This window comes from Penicillium antarcticum, assembly GCF_028974205.1.
Source record: "Penicillium antarcticum strain IBT 31339 chromosome Unknown utg000001l_segment0_segment0, whole genome shotgun sequence".
Lineage (NCBI taxonomy): Eukaryota > Fungi > Ascomycota > Eurotiomycetes > Eurotiales > Aspergillaceae > Penicillium > Penicillium antarcticum.
This window is the reverse complement of record NW_026695299.1, coordinates 394,384-414,585: the sequence shown is the minus strand read 5'-3', so window position 1 is coordinate 414,585 and position 20,202 is coordinate 394,384. Positions and strand designations below refer to the sequence as shown.

At 50.0% G+C, this 20,202-nt stretch overlaps 9 protein-coding genes across 9 annotated transcripts; 5 read left to right on the top strand and 4 right to left on the bottom strand.

The window, feature by feature from the left end:
* Positions 1–1,073: 1,073 nt before the first annotated feature.
* Positions 1,074–3,918, top strand: cyc8 (putative transcriptional corepressor Cyc8; the record flags this gene model as incomplete). The annotated part of the gene is made up of 7 exons (XM_058458252.1): positions 1,074–1,251; positions 1,306–1,592; positions 1,642–1,821; positions 1,872–1,964; positions 2,018–2,174; positions 2,230–2,697; positions 2,744–3,918. The coding sequence occupies 7 exons, from the start codon at positions 1,074–1,076 to the stop codon at positions 3,916–3,918; spliced, it is 2,538 nt and encodes an 845-aa protein (XP_058324474.1).
* Positions 3,919–4,472: 554 nt separating this feature from the next.
* rpL3 (60S ribosomal protein uL3) lies at positions 4,473–6,097 on the top strand (the record flags this gene model as incomplete). The annotated part of the gene is made up of 6 exons (XM_058458251.1): positions 4,473–4,585; positions 4,648–4,679; positions 4,762–4,819; positions 4,883–5,039; positions 5,103–5,776; positions 5,842–6,097. 6 exons carry the CDS (start codon positions 4,473–4,475, stop codon positions 6,095–6,097), a joined length of 1,290 nt encoding a protein of 429 aa, XP_058324473.1.
* Positions 6,098–6,500: 403 nt separating this feature from the next.
* On the top strand, positions 6,501–7,377 carry N7508_000165 (uncharacterized protein; the record flags this gene model as incomplete). Its single annotated transcript, XM_058458250.1, has 2 exons — positions 6,501–6,939; positions 7,100–7,377. The coding sequence occupies 2 exons, from the start codon at positions 6,501–6,503 to the stop codon at positions 7,375–7,377; spliced, it is 717 nt and encodes a 238-aa protein (XP_058324472.1).
* Positions 7,378–8,764: 1,387 nt separating this feature from the next.
* N7508_000164 (SKN1/KRE6 family beta-glucan synthesis-associated protein) lies at positions 8,765–10,955 on the top strand (the record flags this gene model as incomplete). Its single annotated transcript, XM_058458249.1, has 5 exons — positions 8,765–9,393; positions 9,442–9,619; positions 9,671–10,295; positions 10,350–10,827; positions 10,895–10,955. The coding sequence occupies 5 exons, from the start codon at positions 8,765–8,767 to the stop codon at positions 10,953–10,955; spliced, it is 1,971 nt and encodes a 656-aa protein (XP_058324471.1).
* Positions 10,956–11,916: 961 nt separating this feature from the next.
* On the top strand, positions 11,917–12,895 carry N7508_000163 (uncharacterized protein; the record flags this gene model as incomplete). Its single annotated transcript, XM_058458248.1, has 3 exons — positions 11,917–12,043; positions 12,192–12,406; positions 12,521–12,895. The coding sequence occupies 3 exons, from the start codon at positions 11,917–11,919 to the stop codon at positions 12,893–12,895; spliced, it is 717 nt and encodes a 238-aa protein (XP_058324470.1).
* Positions 12,896–13,803: 908 nt separating this feature from the next.
* On the bottom strand, positions 13,804–14,228 carry N7508_000162 (uncharacterized protein; the record flags this gene model as incomplete). The annotated part of the gene is made up of 2 exons (XM_058458247.1): positions 13,804–13,936; positions 14,011–14,228. The coding sequence occupies 2 exons, from the start codon at positions 14,226–14,228 to the stop codon at positions 13,804–13,806; spliced, it is 351 nt and encodes a 116-aa protein (XP_058324469.1).
* A 12-nt stretch (positions 14,229–14,240) lies between these two features.
* N7508_000161 (PDK/BCKDK family protein kinase) lies at positions 14,241–15,690 on the bottom strand (the record flags this gene model as incomplete). The annotated part of the gene is made up of 4 exons (XM_058458246.1): positions 14,241–14,304; positions 14,352–15,337; positions 15,384–15,532; positions 15,579–15,690. The coding sequence occupies 4 exons, from the start codon at positions 15,688–15,690 to the stop codon at positions 14,241–14,243; spliced, it is 1,311 nt and encodes a 436-aa protein (XP_058324468.1).
* Positions 15,691–16,931: 1,241 nt separating this feature from the next.
* N7508_000160 (uncharacterized protein) lies at positions 16,932–17,499 on the bottom strand (the record flags this gene model as incomplete). The annotated part of the gene is made up of 2 exons (XM_058458245.1): positions 16,932–17,065; positions 17,103–17,499. The coding sequence occupies 2 exons, from the start codon at positions 17,497–17,499 to the stop codon at positions 16,932–16,934; spliced, it is 531 nt and encodes a 176-aa protein (XP_058324467.1).
* A 27-nt stretch (positions 17,500–17,526) lies between these two features.
* N7508_000159 (uncharacterized protein) lies at positions 17,527–18,266 on the bottom strand (the record flags this gene model as incomplete). Its single annotated transcript, XM_058458244.1, is given in 4 exon segments — positions 17,527–17,768; positions 17,798–18,125; positions 18,151–18,244; positions 18,256–18,266. 4 exon segments carry the CDS (start codon positions 18,264–18,266, stop codon positions 17,527–17,529), a joined length of 675 nt encoding a protein of 224 aa, XP_058324466.1.
* Positions 18,267–20,202: the final 1,936 nt, after the last annotated feature.

Genomic DNA, 20,202 nt, shown 5'->3' with positions numbered 1-20,202 from the left:
CCGGAGAAATGGGAAAAGAAAAGAAAATGATAAAAGACGAGGGGGGGACAACAGGGTCACTCAACAGCTGCATGCACGCTTCCGGGTTTGGCCAGTCTGTGCTGCATTTGATGTAGATCGGGATGCGATAGGAGACCCAATGCCGACCAAAGGATATAGAAGGAAAAAGAAACAAGACAGAGAAGAAAGATCTACCCAGCAAAAGGGGGCAAGGATCGAGCCCAAGCAGCACGGGCCAGTCATGCCGGGTGAGTTTAGGCCCTGTGGACTAGGCTAAAATCGGAGTGGCACGGAGAACAGTCGCACTAACGCACTTAACGCACTAACGTACCTTAGAGCGCAACCACGGGGGAGTCCACTCCGAGACCCACTGGGGCACATCTTGATCATCTACATTATACTATATGATAAAGTGTTAGTAATTGAAGGTTTAAGTAGAATACATAAATATTGTATTTTCAAACAACAATTACAGTTCCCAATCTATATAGCTGAAGAGATAAAAATAATATAAAATAAAAAGAATAACCGCCTCCAGATCTGACTCCACCGCACTAAGCCGTTCCTGGGCGTCAGCTGGTGTTAGCTAATCAGTGGTGACGGCCGGGAGCTGCGCAACCACTAGCGTATCTTGGCGAAATTCACCTTTCCTGCCAGCCCCTCGACTCTTCCCTCTCTTCCCCCCTTAGGCTTTCATCCTCCTTCAATTCCCCGTTCCCCACATCTTGCTTCATTCTTCTTCCATCTGCAGCTTGCATTAAGCTTGTAGTGTCATTTCCGTTTTCCCGCCATTTCGCGCCCACACTCTTTTACCGGGCTATCCATCGATTTTTCCGATCCGGCACCCTTCACTGCTGGAAAGTGTCGTGTGAGGAACATTCAATCATCATCACGACGGGTTTTTCTTTCTAGGAGGGATTGAGCATTGCGCCTAAGCATCTACTACGCGCAATACTTTTGTGCTTCTGGTGTCGACTGTGAATTGCATCATCGTGTCGCAAATCCTCCCGAAAGTTCGGTCGCGACACGGTACGAACTAAACAATCAGCACATTGGCTCCATCATCAGGAACCATGTCTCACACTCAACCTTCGCCTACTGCTGGCGTCGCTCCACACCATGCGCATCTCGCAGCGCATGCCCAGGCCAACGGCCATATGACGACAATTCCAGTCCAGGCCCAGAAGCCTGGTCCTCTCACCACCGCCCAGAAGATTGCCAGTCTGAATGAGCAGGTTTGGCTACAAATAGGTAGGATTTTGCTTCCGTATTCACATAAATAATGCTGACAATGGATGATTGTAGGTAGCTTGACCGAGCTGATGGGTGATTTGGAAGGTGCGATGAACGCTTATGAACAGGCTCTGCGCCATAACCAGTGGTCAGTTCCCGCCATGAACGCCATCTCGTGTATCCTCCGGACCAAGGAGCAGTTCCCTAAAGCTATCGAGTACCTGCAAAACATCTTGAAGCTGGACCCTAGCAGTGGAGAAACCTGGGGTAGCTTGGGTCACTGCCACCTTATGATGGATAATCTGCAAGAGGCATACACTTCTTACCAGCAAGCTCTTTACCACCTGCGGGATCCTAAGGTATGCGGTTTCTTTAGCGCCGTGACTTGAAGATACTGACCCTTACTAGGAACCCAAGCTATGGTATGGCATTGGTATCCTTTACGATCGATATGGCTCTCTCGACCACGCCGAAGAGGCATTTTCGCAAGTTATGCGCATGTCTCCCGAGTTCGAGAAGGCAAATGAGATCTACTTTCGTCTCGGCATAATATACAAGCAACAGCAGAAGTTCAGAGAGAGTCTGGAAGTACGTAATTTTTTGCTGTAAAGTTGAGATTGTTGCTAACCTCCATGTAGTGCTTTAAGTACATTGTTGGCGACCCTCCGCGCCCCCTGACCGAGGAAGACATCTGGTTCCAGATCGGTCACGTTCACGAGCAACAGAAGGACGTAAGTCATTAGTCGCGCATCTCCATGCTTCATTGTACTAATTCACGCTTCAGTTCGACTCAGCTCAGGCCGCTTACCAGCGCGTTCTTGACCGCGACCCGAACCACGCCAAGGTTCTCCAGCAGCTTGGATGGCTCTACCACCAGCAAAGCAGCGCGTTCCAAAGCCAGGAGAAGGCCATTCAATTCCTGGAGAAGTCTGTCAATGCTGGTAAGCACATATCAAATACTCGCAAATTTTCCATGCTAATTGATACTTTCTATAGACAACAATGACGCTCAAAGTTGGTACCTTCTTGGTCGCTGCTACATGTCGATGCAGAAATACCCCAAGGCATACGAGGCCTACCAACAGGCAGTCTATCGCGACGGTCGTAATCCTACCTTCTGGTGCTCCATTGGTGTTCTCTACTACCAGATCAACCAATACCGTGACGCCCTCGACGCCTACTCCCGTGCCATCCGCCTTAACCCCTACATCTCTGAGGTCTGGTACGATCTGGGCACATTGTACGAATCTTGCAACAACCAGATCGCCGATGCCCTTGATGCCTACGGTCGCGCCGCGGATCTTGACCCATCCAACGTCCACATCAAGGCTCGCTTGCAATTGCTCCAGAGCCAACTGTCGGGCTCGGCTCAGCAGAACAACGCACCCGCTCCTCAGCCTCAGGATGTCCATCCCCAGGCGTACCAGGCTCCTGGTGTTGGCCAGCCTCCCGCGCCTCAGTGGGGTGCTGCAGCTCCTCCTCCGGCTCCGATCGGCCCCCCCTCCCCAAGCTCCCGCTCCTCCTCGGCAGATTCCTGACTGGAACCGCGGGATCAACGAGCTGGGATCTCAAGCCCAAGCTCCCCCTGCCAACGGCGTCGATCCTCGTGATGCTCGGATTCCTGGCGTTGCTGCACAGAGTCCTCGTCAGGAGCCTGGTCGCGCATTCCCCGACCCTCGCGGTGCACCTCGCTCGCCAAACATGGGCGATCCCAATGCCTACCCGCCGCAGCACACTCTTCCCCAAATTGGGAACCCATCCGGCCCGGGCCATGAACGTGCCCCCAGCGGCGGAAATGCCTTTGGCGCTGGTCGCGGTGGTCTGCCTCCCGCTCCTGCTGGTCCTCCCGGACCTCCTGCCCCCCCTGGTCCTAATGGTAACGCTGCTCCTCCTCCTCCCTACCAGGGTCGTCCATTCACTCCTCCGACTGAAATCCGCCCTATTCGCGATGCTTCCCCAGCATCAACTTACCCCGGCCGGCAGTACCACCCCGGACCTACTCTTCCCCCTTCCGCTGCGGGTCCTAACTCCACAGGCATCGCCTCTGGTGCCCCGGCTCCTCCCTCTGCAGCTACTGCGGCCGACGCTGCCGCTCGCGACCGCGAAGATCGCCCTACATCTGCGATGAAGCGCGGCCGCGAGTGGGAGGCTGACGGCCCTGTGAAGAAGCTCGCTAATGAGGAGAGCCGTGCCCGTCTCGATGACCAGAATACCCGCCGCGCCAGCCCGCCCGCTCGCCTGCCTTCTCCTGGTGAGATGCAACGACGCAGCTCTTCGGAGGCGCGTCGTGATGATGCCCGTCGCGCCAACGAGAATTACCACCCCTCGGAGGCTGCACACCACCCCCCTACTTTGCCTTCAATTCAAGACATGCCTCCCCACGCTTCCAGTGGTCCCAGTCTTCCACCCATGTCTGAAGGCTCTGCTCCTTCCGTGCCCAATGGACCTCCCTCTGTTCCTCCTTCGGCTAATACCCCGGTCAAGGAAGAGTCCACTCGTCCCGAGGCCCCTCCCGCCCACGAGCCACCTGCGCGCAAGATGGACGTGGATGAGGACTACGATGACGATGTGGAGGAAGAGAAGAAGGCAACCGCATCCAAGGGCAGCCCCAATGGCAGCGCTGCTGGCAACCCGGCTAACGGCACTGCCCGGCCAGGCACACCCTCCAAGACCGAGACCGCCTAAAAGTCTTTTCCATCCAGGCCACAAACGTTATGGTCCTACCCAAACCAATATTCCCCTCGCTCTCTTTCTCCTCGATGTCCTTCTTGTCCTAGTGTGTGATGTACGGTATGAATGTGCGAGTTACGATGACTGGCTTCGAGCGCGTGCGCTGTAGTCCTGTCTGTTCGTTCTCTTCTCTTATGATTTCTTAGTCTCCTTTCTTTGTGATTACTTATGGTGTGTGAGGCATCTTAGCAAATCTTTTTTTTTTGATACTCTTGAATTCTGTAGATTTAAATTAACGAATCTTCTACTCTACTTCCGTATGTGCCAATTTGGTCAAGAAAGGATAAAGCAGTCAAATCTGAACCAGCCAATTGCCGTGTAAAATAACCTTGGTCCACTATGTAAAAGCAAGTTCACACCGTTTGCCTTGGCACTCAACTCAGACCCATCAAATCCAGGGGAAAATGTGGGAGAGGCACGTGATCCAGGGCTGGATTTGTTGATTATGTAATATTGAGTGATTGTGGGGTGCCTCAGGCTAGCACACTAAGCCTAGAAAGGCCATATTCATGCCAAGAGTCTCGCTTAGGTTAGCCCACACACCAAGCGTGCAAAATCAACTTCAACACTTTCAGATCGTCACTCCCACCACCTCGACGACTAACGACACCAGGGTCAAGATGTGAGTCTATTTATTATACTACCGACTGTCAATGCAATTGCTGACCTGCTTTCGTCTTTCAGGAGTCACCGCAAGTACGAAGCGCCCCGGCACGGTTCGTAATCAACTTTTCCTCGATGTCGAAATCTCGAAAATTCGACCTCAATTCTGTGTGCGATCACTAACTCTCCTCTCAGGCTCCCTTGCCTACCTCCCGCGCAAGCGCGCTGCCCGTCACCGTGGTAAGGTGAAGAGGTCAGTTATTTCTGGAGTTGGGGAGATTTTGTGTGGATTTGTGTGCTGAGACTTTTGCGACAGCTTCCCCAAGGATGACGCCAAGAAGCCCGTCCACCTTACTGCCTCCATGGGCTACAAGGCCGGTATGACCACCGTCGTCCGTGACCTTGACCGTCCCGGTGCCAAGATGCACAAGAAGGAGATCGTCGAGGCCGTCACCGTCATCGAGACCCCTCCTGTAGGTTTTTCTCTGAAAATTTCTCACAACGACAGATACTAACTTGTTTTTTTTTTCTTTCAGCTCGTTGCCGTTGGTGTCGTTGGCTACATCGAGACTCCCCGTGGTCTCCGCTCGCTCACCACCGTCTGGGCTGAGCACTTGAGCGACGAGGTCAAGCGTCGCTTCTACAAGAACTGGTACAAGTCCAAGAAGAAGGCCTTCACCAAGTACGCCAAGTCCCACGCCGAGTCCTCCGGTGCCTCTATCACCCGCGAGCTTGAGCGCATCCAGAAGTACTGCACTGTCGTCCGTGTCCTCGCCCACACCCAGATCCGCCAGACCCCCATCAAGCAGAAGAAGGCCCACCTCATGGAGATCCAGGTCAACGGTGGCTCCGTTGCCGACAAGGTTGACTTCGCCCGCAACCTCTTCGAGAAGACCATCGACATCGACTCCATCTTCGAGAAGGACGAGATGATTGATGTCATCGCTGTCACCAAGGGTCACGGTTTCACTGGTGTCACCTCCCGTTGGGGAACCACCAAGCTGCCCCGTAAGACCCACAAGGGTCTCCGTAAGGTCGCTTGTATTGGTGCCTGGCACCCTAACCACGTCCAGTGGACTGTTGCCCGTGCCGGTCAGAGCGGTTACCACCACCGTACCTCTTGCAACCACAAGGTCTTCCGCATTGGCAAGGGTTCCGACGAGGGCAACGCCTCCACCGAGTTCGACATCTCCAAGAAGCAGATCACCCCGTATGTTTCCTTTTTCTCCATTGTTCCATTGTTCCATTGGTTCATTTTGACTAACTCTTCTTTAGCATGGGTGGCTTTGTTCACTACGGTGAGGTCAAGAATGACTTTGTCATGGTCAAGGGCTCCGTTCCCGGTGTTAAGAAGCGTGTCATGACTCTGCGCAAGACTCTCTACCCCCAGACCAGCCGCAGGGCTACCGAGAAGGTCGATCTCAAGTGGATCGATACCTCCTCCAAGTTCGGTCACGGTGCTTTCCAGACCTTCGAGGAGAAGAAGGCCTTCATGGGTACCCTCAAGAAGGACCTTATCGAGACTGTTTAAGATGTTCCAGGCTATGGTTGGTGATAGTTCAACGTTTCCTATTCAATAAAAAAGCGAATACCTTCACAATTGTTTGCGTAAATCATCCCAGTAGATATATCAAAGCACATGTTTGTAGTGTGGGGTCTGATCAGAATATCAAAGTGAGGTATTGACATTTGAAGTTTGTATTTTTGAACCTATGTCAAACTCCTATTGTATATGGTGTTGTGGTGAGTACACACATATCTCTTCAACCCACGGACGATATATATTTCTGGTTCAAACATACTGTAAGCAGCCGAAGTATTTAAAATTGACCATTCCCCATCTAATCCTCACATAAATCTAACGTTAAAAGCCATTGTACCTAAATCATCTCACTCGGTCACAGTTCAATCCAAGTTTCACAGTGTGAAACGCCATGCGGTCCAAGATCCATTGCGTCATCCCACACTTTTCCCCAACTCGCGCAAACAATCCTCTCCAAATCGCAACTCAACGTCTTCTGCACCCTTCTCTACTCAGAACCCAACTGATCCATGCAAACAATCTCCCTTCAAACCCAAGGCAACCACTTCTTCACCGATTCACCTCCTTCTCAACCTCCGCAACCATGTCCTCCGACGACGCCTACATGGCATTCCTGAATAAGGCCAACGCTGACTCCAGCGACGGCCAAGCCGAGTCCAAGAAAGAGTCCCCCTCCGACGTCCTGCGCACGAAGACAGTCGACAGCTCCCTCTCCATCCCAAAGCCCCTCAAGAATATCGACGCCTACTACGTCTCTGATACCGATGAGCCCTTCGACCCAGTCGTCCTTAAGTGGGATGGTGCGAAGGATGGTACTTGGCCGAGTATTGGTATGTTCATAAAACTTCCCTGCGTGATACACATGAACATACGTAGCTGTCTAAAGCTACACCTAAACTCCACCCGAGCTCTGACGCTCACTCTCAAACGCGCCATCTACCCCAAACACCATAATTACCAACACCCCAGACTAACATCTCGCCTCTCTAGCTGAACTCGCCACTCTACTCTCCGAATCCAAAAACCTCTCTCGCTCAATCGAATCCCTCCCCCTCACCTCCTTCGACCCCAAAGATCAATACCCCGAAGTGCTCGGCGCCGTGCGCGCCGCTGCTGCGGAGAAGAACCCCGATGCTACGGAGGAAGCTGTTGAGCTGAAGGTCTACCGTATTGAGATTACGACTACTCGCATCGAGTACTGGATTCTGGCTCTGCACGCGCCTGAAAAGAAGATCGTGGGGTTGCGCGCTAAGGCTGTTGAATCGTAGGTTACTGCTGCTGCGACAGTACGAACATCACTTTTAGTGGAAGGGCAATCAAAATGGAATGGGAGTTTGTGATTTGATCGTGATGTGGAAATGAAATGATATGAAACAGTTTAGCATAATTTGCTTTTCACACCCTGCTCCTGCTATGCAATCAGTTATTGTCATTATCCCTGGGAGAATACAATGAGAATATGTGGTTTTTATCCTGGATCGTGCATTATGTATGTAGGATGGTGTTGGGTCTTGTAGTTTGTGTAAGGAGCTTTGGATATTCTATACGGAATACTGCCTTGCTACTGGGTACTTGACGTTTGATGGGATGGAATGGAGGGGATTTTGCCCTTGACAGCTTGTGAATGCATTCTTAGGCCTTGGACGTTGGGATTTGAGTTTTTTCGGGACGCGTGTACGGGAATGGCCGAGGATCTTGATTTGCTGTTTGTGAGTGAATTAAAGGCAAATACCGCAGATGGTGGCTGCTTGATTGTGTTGGTTAGAAGTTGTAGATGTAGATGTAGATGTGGGTGGGCTTTGGTGGTGGTTGCTGCGGCGGATGTCTTACCCGCGTCTTCGCTATTGGCTTCAACGACACTCACCCAACTACCAGCCTGACTGTCCTTTTCTTACCTACTAATTTTTGTACTTATCCTCTATAAGTGAATCTGCTGATCCTTGGATTCCGTCCAGCATTCATGGTCGACCATTCTTTGCCCTGGGGGGCAACGGGAATGTCGCGCCATCAGCACCCTGGCCCAGCACAGGGCGTTGAAGGCTGGACGATATCTGTCAAAAAGGCGACAATTAATGCAACCAAATGTTTGAGTCGGACGAGCTGAAGACAGTAGAGCATTGCAACAGGCTATTCAATTGAACCCAGCACCAACTATATTTGTTCTCCAGTCCAAACACCGAGAGGCATAGACATACCACAGGTTACCCCCCCTTGGCCCTCTGTCATTCCAGTCTCCTCGTGCATCCAAACAATCCCCTCGGAGCATCTAGGCTCTTCTTTTCCTCCGTGGCTCTGGCATCTTTCCTCTGTTTGTCTCTTCATCGCGTCGCCCAGGGACATTGGATGCCATCCGATTTGTCCTGTCCGTTCTTTCGGTAATCTAGCACTCCTCAACCGTGCAGTCTACACCTCAGGTCTTCAGTCTTTACCGGGTTCGACATACAACAGCATCGTTGCCAGACAAACCGGAAGGAAATCAACAATCAACCCGTTTCAGCACCAGCAATTACCGGTCCCATCAGCGACTGATGCAATAGACCTGCTCGTGTGGTGGAGACTGACGGAAGAAAGAGAGTATCATCTCGGTGCAGAGCAGTGAGCTAGGACCGTATAAATATCACCCAAGCAGGATTTGGACTTTGGAACCGGAATCCGATGTCAGACCACGGCTCTGATATTTCAGAGGAAAGGGCTATGCCCCACATCCGACTCAACTCAGGTCGACAGGAGCCCTTCATCGACACGAATGAGGGTTACGCGCCTCTGACCTCGCGGACATTCCCGCGTCCTCTGACACCACAGGGCCCCGAACCTCCAGTGATAGGCGCGCAAGGAGCCTCGCCGTATGGAGTGTCGAATGCACCCGAGTCATCGGAGTTCCTGTTGCCACCAAAGCTGCGCCCGACGCAGGGATTCACGAGTGAGTCTGAGCGGCCGCGGTCTCCGGATCGTTGGTCTGCGGCGAGGTCGAGTGTTAGCTCGCTCAGTCGCGAGAGCACGTTCCCTCTAGACCCGTTCCACGATTCCAGGGCATCTTCTCGGTCCGAGAGCGATGAGCATGATGTCAATACGCAGACTGTTTCGGAAAAATTCAACATCATGCCTACTGATGGGCTTTTGTTGTTCCCTGAGGATGTGGAGAAGGACGATTACCTGCATAACCCCGATTCTATGGATCAGGATCGGGACTGTGATATGTGTAATCGTCGCGGTATTTTGAACATGGGTGGATTGGCTGTTTTGACGTTAGGTATCTTGGTTTTGTTTATTGGGTATCCTGTCATGTAAGTTTTCTGGAGGTATTGGTTACTCTTTGCTGACTTGGATTGCAGAACTTGGTTGGAAGGCATTATGAAACCAAACAGTGTATGTCATTCTCATGATACGCTCTGCCTGGATGTTGGAGAAAGGGATTTGTTGGGAAACATTCGACAGGGATTGATCGATCCGGACACACCAAAGGAGGCACTCACTAAAAAGAGTCTGAATGGCAAGGAGATGAAGCTAGTGGTAAGTGATTCTGCTACTCGATCGAAAGGTAATTTCCTAACGTGATTGTAGTTCTCAGATGAATTCAACATGCCCGGCCGAACCTTCTTTGAAGACGACGACCCTTTCTTCCAAGCAGTTGATCTGTGGTATGGAGTGACTGCCGACAAGGAATGGTACGACCCAGACGCCGTCACAACATCGGAGGGAACACTTCAGCTCCGATTCGACCACTTCGAGAACCACGAACTGCAGTACAGATCCGGCATGGTCCAGAGCTGGAATAAGCTCTGCTTCAAGGGAGGTCGTCTGGAAGCCAGCATGTCTCTTCCTGGTGACGGGCACATTGAGGGTTTTTGGCCTGGTTTCTGGGCAATGGGTAACCTGGCGCGTCCTGGATATGCCGCTACTACCGATGGTCTGTGGCCATACAGTTACCACGATGGCTGCGATGCTGGTATCACTCCCAACCAGAGCTCGCCCGATGGTCTCAATTGGTTGCCTGGAATGCGTTTGCCTGGATGTGCTTGCCCTGGCTCTGATCATCCTTCACCTGGCCGTGCTCGTAGTGCTCCCGAAATTGATGTGATCGAAGGTAGTACTGCCGCGTTGTTCGGTGACAGTGGTCCATTTGTTGGTAGTGCGTCGCAGAGTTTGCAAACTGCGCCTTTCGATCTGTGGTACCTGCCCGACTATGGTAACTGAACATACCTTCCGCACTCATGCATCAATCTGCTCACAAACTACACAGATTTCGCCGCCGTCTATGACGACCGCGTGACTCAAATTAACGCCTACCGTGGTGGTGTCTACCAACAAGCCATGTCCGGCCTGACAAACCTCAACACACGCTGGTACAACGGAACCGAATACCAAACCTACTCCTTCGAGTACACACCTGGCGCAGAAGGAAACGTAACGTGGTTCGTCGGATCTGAAAAGACCTGGACTCTCGATGGCCGCGCCATCGGACCAAACGGTAATGTCGGCCAACGCATGATTCCACTCGAGCCTATGTCGCTCGTCATGAACATGGGTATGGCGGACAACTTTGCACCTCAAAACGCGTCCATTCGCGAGTATATGCCCGCCTTCCTGCGCTTCGACTACGTCCGTATTTATCAGGACCCCGATGACGAAAGCGTTACGTGTGATCCGCCCGGATGGGAGACGACTCAGTATATTAAGGATCATCCCAAGGCATACGCCAACCAGAACTATACGACTTGGTATGAATCAAACCCCGTGCCATTGTTTTCTTCGGGCCATTCACTAACCATTCCTCTTCTTTCGCAGGGACGATGCTGGATACCACTGGCCTAAGAACTCCTATATGCACGACTGTGCAGCTCAATAAATTCTTCTCTTTTCTTCTCTTTTTCACTTGCTCTATTCTAATCTGTCAGTCGTTTTAGCGGCATTGTGTTTTGGCGTTGTCGGGGTTTGTCTGGGCATTCGTTACATTAAATTTATTTCTGGGACTATCGATGAATCCAATCTTTCAGACCTTTTTACTTGCTGTAGTTTTCTCATGTAGACACTACTTACAAACAGGTGTGGGTCACTTAGCACAAGTCCAAACACCGTCAGACAAAGCGAGCCTTTATCCGATGTGTCACGTAGTAGATTACCTCTGAAGTCTACACTGAAGAGCTTCTCTTGTGCCAAATGATCCTCCTCAGAACCATCAGAGTCAAGAAGTATAAGGCAGACAGACCTATATCAAACTAGCCCAATGCTCATTCTGCCAATACTGCCAGCTATCACCGCCTCCCTGATCCAGCCAAAGGTCAACGCCCGCCAAGCACGAAGGGTAACCTCATTGCCATCCTGACCGCCCTATCCAAGCCCTCGTTTGGTGTTTCTTTTCGATAAACGGAAACAAAAGAGGTTATATAAGAATACTCCGGTTCTTCGAAACATGTGAGATGAATGATAGCCACTTCCTCTGCCAATATCGTTTTCGTATGAATTGACTAGCCCTATAGATCCCCGCTGGATCAGAAACCAATACAAGATCCATGGAATCCACTGCTTCGATTGGCTAAAGCTAGAGCGTCTTAAACACCAGCGCACTTTTATTGACCTGGAGACACGTGCCTATCCATTTAGTCATATTGCCATTGGAAAGTACGACTGCCAGGTGGCGTCTATTGTGTCGTGTCGACGTGACCTCTGTCTATCTGTCGCGTCTACTACGTCTGCCAGGAGGACGCGTTGGGAGCTTTTTTCTCACCTTGTTATCCGGGATTGCCCCCGGGAAGTTGTTTTCTTCCATCATACAATCGCTCCAATCGCTCAACTCCATCACCCTCACCATGGCCGATCTGAGCACCTTCATTGTCTCTATCCCATCGGAGTCAGATTCAGACTCTGACGATGATGGTGGTATGCAACTTGATCCCAACGAGAATAACGATATCATGAGATACGCAGACGAAGAGGGTATGTCTTTTCTTTTTAATCGTTTTCCTCCCTATGCCTCTTTGTTTTTTTTTTTGCGCCATCTTGATCCTTCATATCCCCAATAACAGCATGTCTGTTGAGCGCAGATTTACTTGACTGAACGAAACAAACTAACAAATTCAACCAGACTCATTCTCCTTTACCGCTCCAGACCCCATGTCTCCATCTTACGACCAAAGTAACACCGTCGAGCATGTCGGCCTCGATAACACTGTTCAAACACCAAGCGAGTTTGAGCAGGATATGCGATCGCGCTCCCATCTCCGTGACGAGAAGCATGCTGCTTTGTCTGTCCTTATGGACCGAGAGTTACTTGTCACCTATGCACTTGCTGCTAGAGAGGTATGTTCAAACTCCAAACACAGCCTTCAATCTGATATCACTGCACTTTCACCCCATTCTCACATTATCGAACAAACATCACCAAATCTAAAACCAAACTAACAAAAATATCAGACAATTCCCCAAACCCGCCGCCGCTTCATGGCCAAAATGCTCTGCCCCAATGACCCCGTCAAAGCAGAGGAGCTCTACGCCCCCCGCATTTACCTACCCGCGCAAACCCACGGGGGCGAGGCATCCACTATTCGTGGCCGTTTTAACGATATCATCGACAATGATGAATCGGGCTGGCATAACCCCGCCGTTAGACGCCCGCATAAGGGGTCCCGATCTGTTTCGGCTGCGGCTTCTCGTTCTGCTTCGGTTAGTGGTAACAATTCGCCCCGTCGGGTTTCCTCTGGTGTTGGGCTTGCTCCTGGGGTTTCTGGTGGCAATTTTAGGAGCCGGACTTCTCTCCAGGCCCAGACTAGTGAGGATGAGGATTTGTGAGGCGTTTTAAACATCTTTTGACGTGATGTGATGTCTGGCTGCTATTATTGGTTCCGATACCGACACTGATACTGGTAGACCGACCTTCTTCTTTTCTCGTTTGTATGCATTAGCGATACGAGGCCTTCGTCTATGTCTATGATTATGATTTTGCTTAAACTTCTGATATTCTTGCGCATCCTTTGATTTCAAACAAACCGCAATGCTAGAAAAACTGAATTTCCAGCCTAATTGAAGTCCAAGGTCGCTGTTCAGTTGGAAACATGGAATGCAAGCTATGCCGCAATAGCCCTATATACCTTTCTCGCACTTTTCATTGCTATCAGTCTCGCTCGGCTTCTATAAAGTGAAAGTGAAAGTGAGAGTGCGGGCGAGGATGAGATGATTATTAAAAAGTAGATATAGAATAGCGCCTTTAGTATGGTTTTTGCTCTACTTTTATTTGTCTTGATTACTTTACCTTTTAAATGTTCTTTCTTTGGATACAGTTTGCCTATTTTTACGTTGGCCATATAAGAGTGAAAGGTTCATGTTGTAATTTGAATAACTACACTATAGACATATTAGAAGAAGAAAGTGAGATAGTGACTGTCAGATAGAGTCGTGCCTAGTCACTATAAAGTTTGATATCAACTACAACCGAACTAGTATTAAGGAAAAAATAGACTGTGAATTCGCTAAAAGTATAAACAAGGTACTATACAAAGAAACCAAATCCATGCAGACCAACCGCAGAGAAAGAGGGAGGGAGAGAAATGAAATGAATAATGGATCATGGATAGGAAGGATAATAGGTAATGGGTATCATGGGGATGTTAGACCAGCAGGAAACATCATCCAGGCCAGGTAATTTGTGTTTGTGTTTTTGTTTTGGGGAGTCTCCCTCAATTCTCGAATATCACATCACCTCAGAAGAAACCTCTTAGGAAGGAAGGTAAGGTGGCACACTCATAATGAGGAAGGGACGAGTCTTCATCGTCAGACTGCTGAATCATACTAAGAAGCAGCAGCCACCAGAATCGGAAGGGGGAAGATCCAAGACTTGAGACAAAGTCAGCCACAGAGAACAGAAAAAAAGCCAAGACAAGCATGTGTGGAGCCAAATCGCCACCTACATCTCATCTTCCTCTCTCCTCCGCTGTTCCGAGTGGAACAGACTCTCCGCGTCTCCCACCTGCTTGCGCTCTGAGACCTCACGGCTGCGCATGCGCGCGTAGTGGGCCTGGGCGTTCATCAGTGTCAGTCCTCGAGGCGGTGCGGGTTTGGATTCCGGGTCATTGTATACGGGGTGCAGGCGGTGCTGGGTGGTGATCCGGACCCGACCGTCTCTCATGACGGGTGATTGTCATTGCAGGGGTTCCGAGCTGGAAGAGAGACGGTTGAGGTGGAGGTAAACGTCGGTTCCGTATCTGTTGAGCGTTAGGGATATTCGGAAGAATTGCGGGAAAAGACCTACCCCTCCATACTGATCAGTTTGAGATCACCGCCAAAGTATCGGGCGTACAGTCTACTGATTGGTAGACCGTATCCGAATCCAGCCATGGGTGCCTTGAAGTCGTTCTTGTCGAAGTCAGGATCCAGGTTTGGAGTCTGCTCCACCGTTGTGTACATGTAAGTCCACACAAGGGGAATGGCCGATCGGGGAATACCACCACCCTCATCGGAGACCTTGATGGTGATATCCTCTTTGCCTTCGGCGACAATCACCTTGGTCACGGGGAAGTCTTCCTTGTCGGCACCATGCTGTTCCACAACCGCTCGCAGGGAGTTCTTGAGAGTCTCAAAGAGCATGTGCGAGAGATGGCCTGGAACATACATAAAGTTTAAATCGTCCTTGCAGACCAGCTGCACCTTCGGCGACTCGAAAAGACCATAGTAATCCTCACAGACAAAGCGGGCATTCTCAATGGCCTCAAGCGCAATATCGCGCACATTGGTCTTGGTACAGATTATTCCGACGTAGTTGGGGTGTTTAACGTGTGTTTGTTCCGTGAGTGCAATGTGTTGACCAATCAGCATTCGTATACCGATACGGGACATGTAAAATCGGTCGAGGAATGACTGAATGGTCGAGTCGATCTGCATGCGTTGCCGCACCCGTTTCCACTCCAATATACCCTGTGCGACGGTCGTCACAACTCCGTCGTGACGCCGCTTGATCTGTTGTAAAGTCTTGGCAAATCGTTGGTTGTAGTCGTTGAGTTCCGGGGGCCAGTCTCCACGGTCATCCGCAGGGAAGAAGTACCGTCGGCCTGCAGCAGGCGCTTTTCCGTTTCCGTTGCAATTGCCCGCGGTCACCGAGGATCGGTATTGTCCATCGCGCACACTGGGGTTTTGAGTTGTTTCCGAGAGGATTTTGGAGGTGCCGTTCATCCGACCTGGTCGTAGCAGGCGCGCTTTGACTTCTTGAGTCAGAGTCGGGCGGGGAAGGGTAATAATTTCCTAATTTTGTCAATCCATGCACCTCAAGTGTAAGTGGATTGCATACCTCGAACGACTGCGCATACCAGTCTTGGACCTTCTTGATGGATGGCATTTCACTCAGTCCATCCGGGAGCTCACCCAGGTCCTGGACCCGATGTGCGAGCCGGATTGGGAGCTCCTCAGAGAGGAATTGAGAAGCGCGGAACAGAGTGCCTAGAGAAGTCAGTTCATGTAGCTCCAGGCAATCAACAGCACATACCTGTCGAGGGACGGTCGCCAAATTGGACCATCTGCCTCAGCGAGACACCGGTTGCGGGGAAGCTAGCATAGTGTCTGATGGTTTCCATCAGCCTTTCTGAAGGCTTCCACATAGTGGGCAAATGAGGCCTACTGGCCTAACAAAATGTATATAGTGTGAGTCAACAATAGCGAAAGTTGGGGGAGAAGAGAAGAAGAGGTCGCGTGTGAGTAATACCGGGTGGTTTCCAACTGCCGAGGTCGACTGCACTCGGGGGATCCGTTTCCTCCGGGAATCGGAGTATGCGTCACAAGATCAGTAACTTATCCCACATTCAATGCCGAAGGTATTCCTTTACTTCTCCCTATTCTCTTAGCTACTCTCGGTTACCAATTCCTCAAATTATACTTCAACTATTGGATGTGAGAGTCACGTGCATTATATGCTCTCAAAGATTGAACCTACAAAAGAACATCGAATGATATCCATGTACGAGTAGACTGCATAGTAAATCATATGACTGCATCTCCTCATTCCCCGGATCTCCCCTTCGTCCGAGATGAGGTCATTGTCTATTCTGCATTATGACTAAGCTGCCCTCTAAAGCGAACAGTTTGACCTGTTTGCACTGGATATAGATCCTATCCTGATTGGTCACATCTATACTCTAGAGACCTATACCGAGCATATGCTAGCTAAAGATTGAATTTAGTGAAATTATTCGGGTTAAGGCCTATCATATACAGTGCCTTTCATCAAGTTATCTAAGAAAGCCAAGTCGAGATCCTGAAATAGATCATCCTCAATTTCAGCTGCCGTTCCGGACTATTCAAATTGCTGCATGGAACCATCTGAGACAATCTCAGAGAGTAGCAGCGCAAAGAGGACAGCTATGTCATTGTTGCTGCCATTGCTGCTTGACTTCTTACGACAATGGTTGCTATAGGGATCAGGAGGTATTGATGCTGCGAAAGTGGTTGGCTCTGCTTGCGTTTCTACCTCCATCCCGGCTCGCACGCCCGCAAATTTCATGACCCCAAAATACGGGATATTTTCGTGTTTGCCAGCTTTAGTGTCGTCGGATTGTGATTCCTCAGTCTCGAGCCTCACGCTTACACTTTGGGCACTTTAGAGATCACCTTCAGCTGCCTTGGCCTCAATGACCAGCAACCGGCTCAGTAATTGAGCGCTTCGTGCACTCAAAGCATCAGAGTTTAGCTCCTCCATGTTTTCCTGCGCCTGTTAAATTATGGCGCAGTCGCCCAAATATTGAGTCGCGAGGATATTATCGACCGCTGGGAAGGAGCGGTGACTATCCAAATGAGCCAATAGCGGGGTCGTGGCAGCCATCACGCCAGTGAAATCGATGGCACGTCAAGTAAAAGCTACTTGGTTCCGGCGGCGCAGCATAATAAAGCGAGGTAAGATCTCTCGGGAGGCATTGACACAAGTGATTCGGGAGTAGTCGAGTTTACTCTCCAATCGCGAAGCATGTAGGGAAGGTGGAGCTGGTTGAGAAGTTTGTAGGGAATTTATTGTTCTGACGGCCGCCGCATTTCCCTGTGAGACTTTCTGGCCATTGAGGTTCGGGATCAGCCACCACCGGGTTGGCATACTCCGAGCCACTCGCTGCAGCTCCTTGTCGAGCCCTGCGTCCAGGCGTAATCATACGCCGAGTCAGATTCGTTTCGCTCCAGAATTCGCAATGCGATGACGCAGTGAATTTTTTTAAGATGAAAGCAGGCTGAATCCTTGGCGAGCATTGTGTCTGATGCCATACTCCGATCTGTGGTCCCTGAGGCATACCGGGCATGAGACACAGTTGTCGATCGAAAAAGGCAATGCGGAAGCAGATGAACTGTGGGTATGATTTGATATCTGGGCGGAGTACCGTGTACTGAGACCGGGACCCATGAAAGCACATGGACTGTGCAATAGTCATGGCTTGCCGCGCCGTCCTCCAACTTCGTCATAGGTGTCCGCAATTAGCTTGATACAGGCTCTCGAGCATAACACATTCTAGAAACTCAATGCTGCCCTCTAAGCTGTCGCTTGTGGTCACCGAATTGATCGCTTTGTCTGGTAGTAGTTCGTGTATGCCTTGTGATGGCTCTGAGAGACCCCAAAGTTTTTCGTGAAGATCTGGGTGCAGGTGCTGGAGGAAGCTGATTAGATGCAGCATGTGACGTGCTATCAGAACCGGGTGCACGTCTAGACCCAAGATATCGAGCTTTGCGAACGAATGCCATCACGTTCGTGAATACCGTATGGGGTTTTCAGGACTTCATGGAATAGAATTGAATGGTGGCTAACCCTGGCCTTGTAGATCCTGGCGGTATCTTGCCGCGAGAACGAGCAATTGAAGAGAGTCCGAAACAATGAATTTGGCCCAGAAGCGCTAGCATGGACATAGAATGAAAGCTTGTCGAGATTGAGATGGGGAGGATGTTTCAGGGTTGGGATGCCGTGGCCCGGTCGGTTCGGGCCGTCAGCCGCAAGAACTTGGTCAAAGTTGAGACTCCACTCGTCGTAGGCGATCCCGTAGCTGGCGATTGTCCAAAGGACACACTTTGTCTGGGAACTCCTGGCTCACGCATTTGGTCCAGTGTCTATGACAGCCAACGCAGACTGCGTCATCGGGTCTATCAAAAACGCATTTCATCTTACGTCGCTTGCATTCCCAGCAGCTGCGAGTCACCGGTCCGCCATATTGACAGAATACTAGATTCTTAATACCAACCCTATCTGGGCCTTGGTTTGGGTATTTATGGCAATGTAAGCAGCGAGTAAGTCCCCGATTGGTTGTTTTTTTAATATCTTCTTCTCTACATTGGAGTAATAGACCTCATGCCTAGCGTGGAAAGCAACGTCGCATGAACTTCATTTTTTTCTTATACGCTAAATGTGTATCTAGATGGAAAATAATCTTTCTCATGGTCGGCCAGAGAGTGATCCGTCAAATTCAGTCTTTATCACCGGACATTGGCTTATCGCCCAGTAAGAAGCGTGTTTTCCATAACCGAACTAGAGGCGCAGTGGGTCCAATTATATATGACTGTGGCAGTATAAACCCTGGTCTTACATGCATCAAGCAGCACTGTCCCTCAAGGGCAAGGCGCATAGCGCGTGTTCTTCTCAATTCAATTCTAGATTTCACAATTTTGCAAACAGAAAATGATTAATTTTCAGCCTCATTGTTCCTGGAATAAAAGAGGGGGAGCTGGCTTATGCATGCAAGAAACAAGGATACTTTGAAATGTGTTCTGGGCTGTATGGATGCCCGCACTGAGGAAGAAGCCGAAAATGAGTGATGCAAACCATCCCATACATGCTATGTGCATAGAACTAGTCGAAATTCTTCCCGTGAGATATGCGTATTGTGAAGATGGCTTACGTCTCGCTTGAGAGTCCAATGCCTCGATTGCTGTGGTGAACACCTAACTGGTGATTGTGAACTGGCGGAGGGTGAACTGATCTCTTGGGCTCTATATATTATATTATCACTTACTTCTGCGGTCCACAATTGCTGGCTCCTTGGCGTGTTCAGCAACATAGACTTGTGCAATATTTGAATGGGTTCCCCCCCCACCCCCTGAATAAATATTATACGAAGTCATTATGAGTCGAACATAGACAACCTCTCACTCAAATGAGGCAGCGAAGCAGAATGGATTGAAAATCATATATGCAGGCATACATGAGCACGAGACTTCCGATCTAACGTCTTCGCCTAATTCTTGAAATCTATCCCTAGCAAGGACTATCTTTTCAAAGTACGTCTTCCTTGGAAATAACGGCATAAGGAGGAACCTCAATTAAATTGGGCAAGGCGGCTATTCCAAGGTAAGGGTTGGCTTATGACGGGATGTAGCTACAATAACGCGCACGGACTTGGTGTTCTCTATTTGCAGAGCTGAGCCATCGTGGTCTAAGCTGATTGGATGCCTGAACTGGACTCAATAGTATGCCAAAGGCTGGTCCGCACACAAAGCCGCATTGTTCGCATTATTCATGTATATAAGATCCACACGACGCTTTATCGTATTGAGAGATAGGAAGGAACATGGAACCCTTTGGCGGAGCGGCCTCGGCGATCGCCATTTACAATCAGCTGGAAGCATGTATTCGAGGTCTTCGTCGACTATACAAAACCTTCAAGTTCGCCAAGCAGGAGATTAGAATGCTCATTGATGAGGTGTCCGCTTGTCAAAGTCTCTCTGAGATATTCAATGATGTTAGTCGCCCGCTGACAGGCCGAGTTATTAACTTGGCTATCGAGAAGAAGCTGGATAAAACGTTAGAGTCTCAGGCTGCTTCGGCTCTTGGGCAGATCCGTCATATTACGACCAAGCTAAAGCCTTTGATAGAAGGGAGCATTTCCAATCGATTTGATAAAATAATAGCAAAGATATGGTGGCATTACACAAGAGAGGAGGCGCAGGCTTTACTTGCCACTTTAAGTTGTGTGAAACTCAGTCTTTCTGTGTTTACCTCTCTTTTGGCATTGGATTGCTCTCTCATGCAATCGAGACCATCATCAACAAGTCATCATCATGAAGCGCTTCTTATTCAGATGTGAGTATTCCGAACTAGGCTAGCCCACTTTCTTATACGACTAATGTACGTCTACGAATTACAGAAAGCG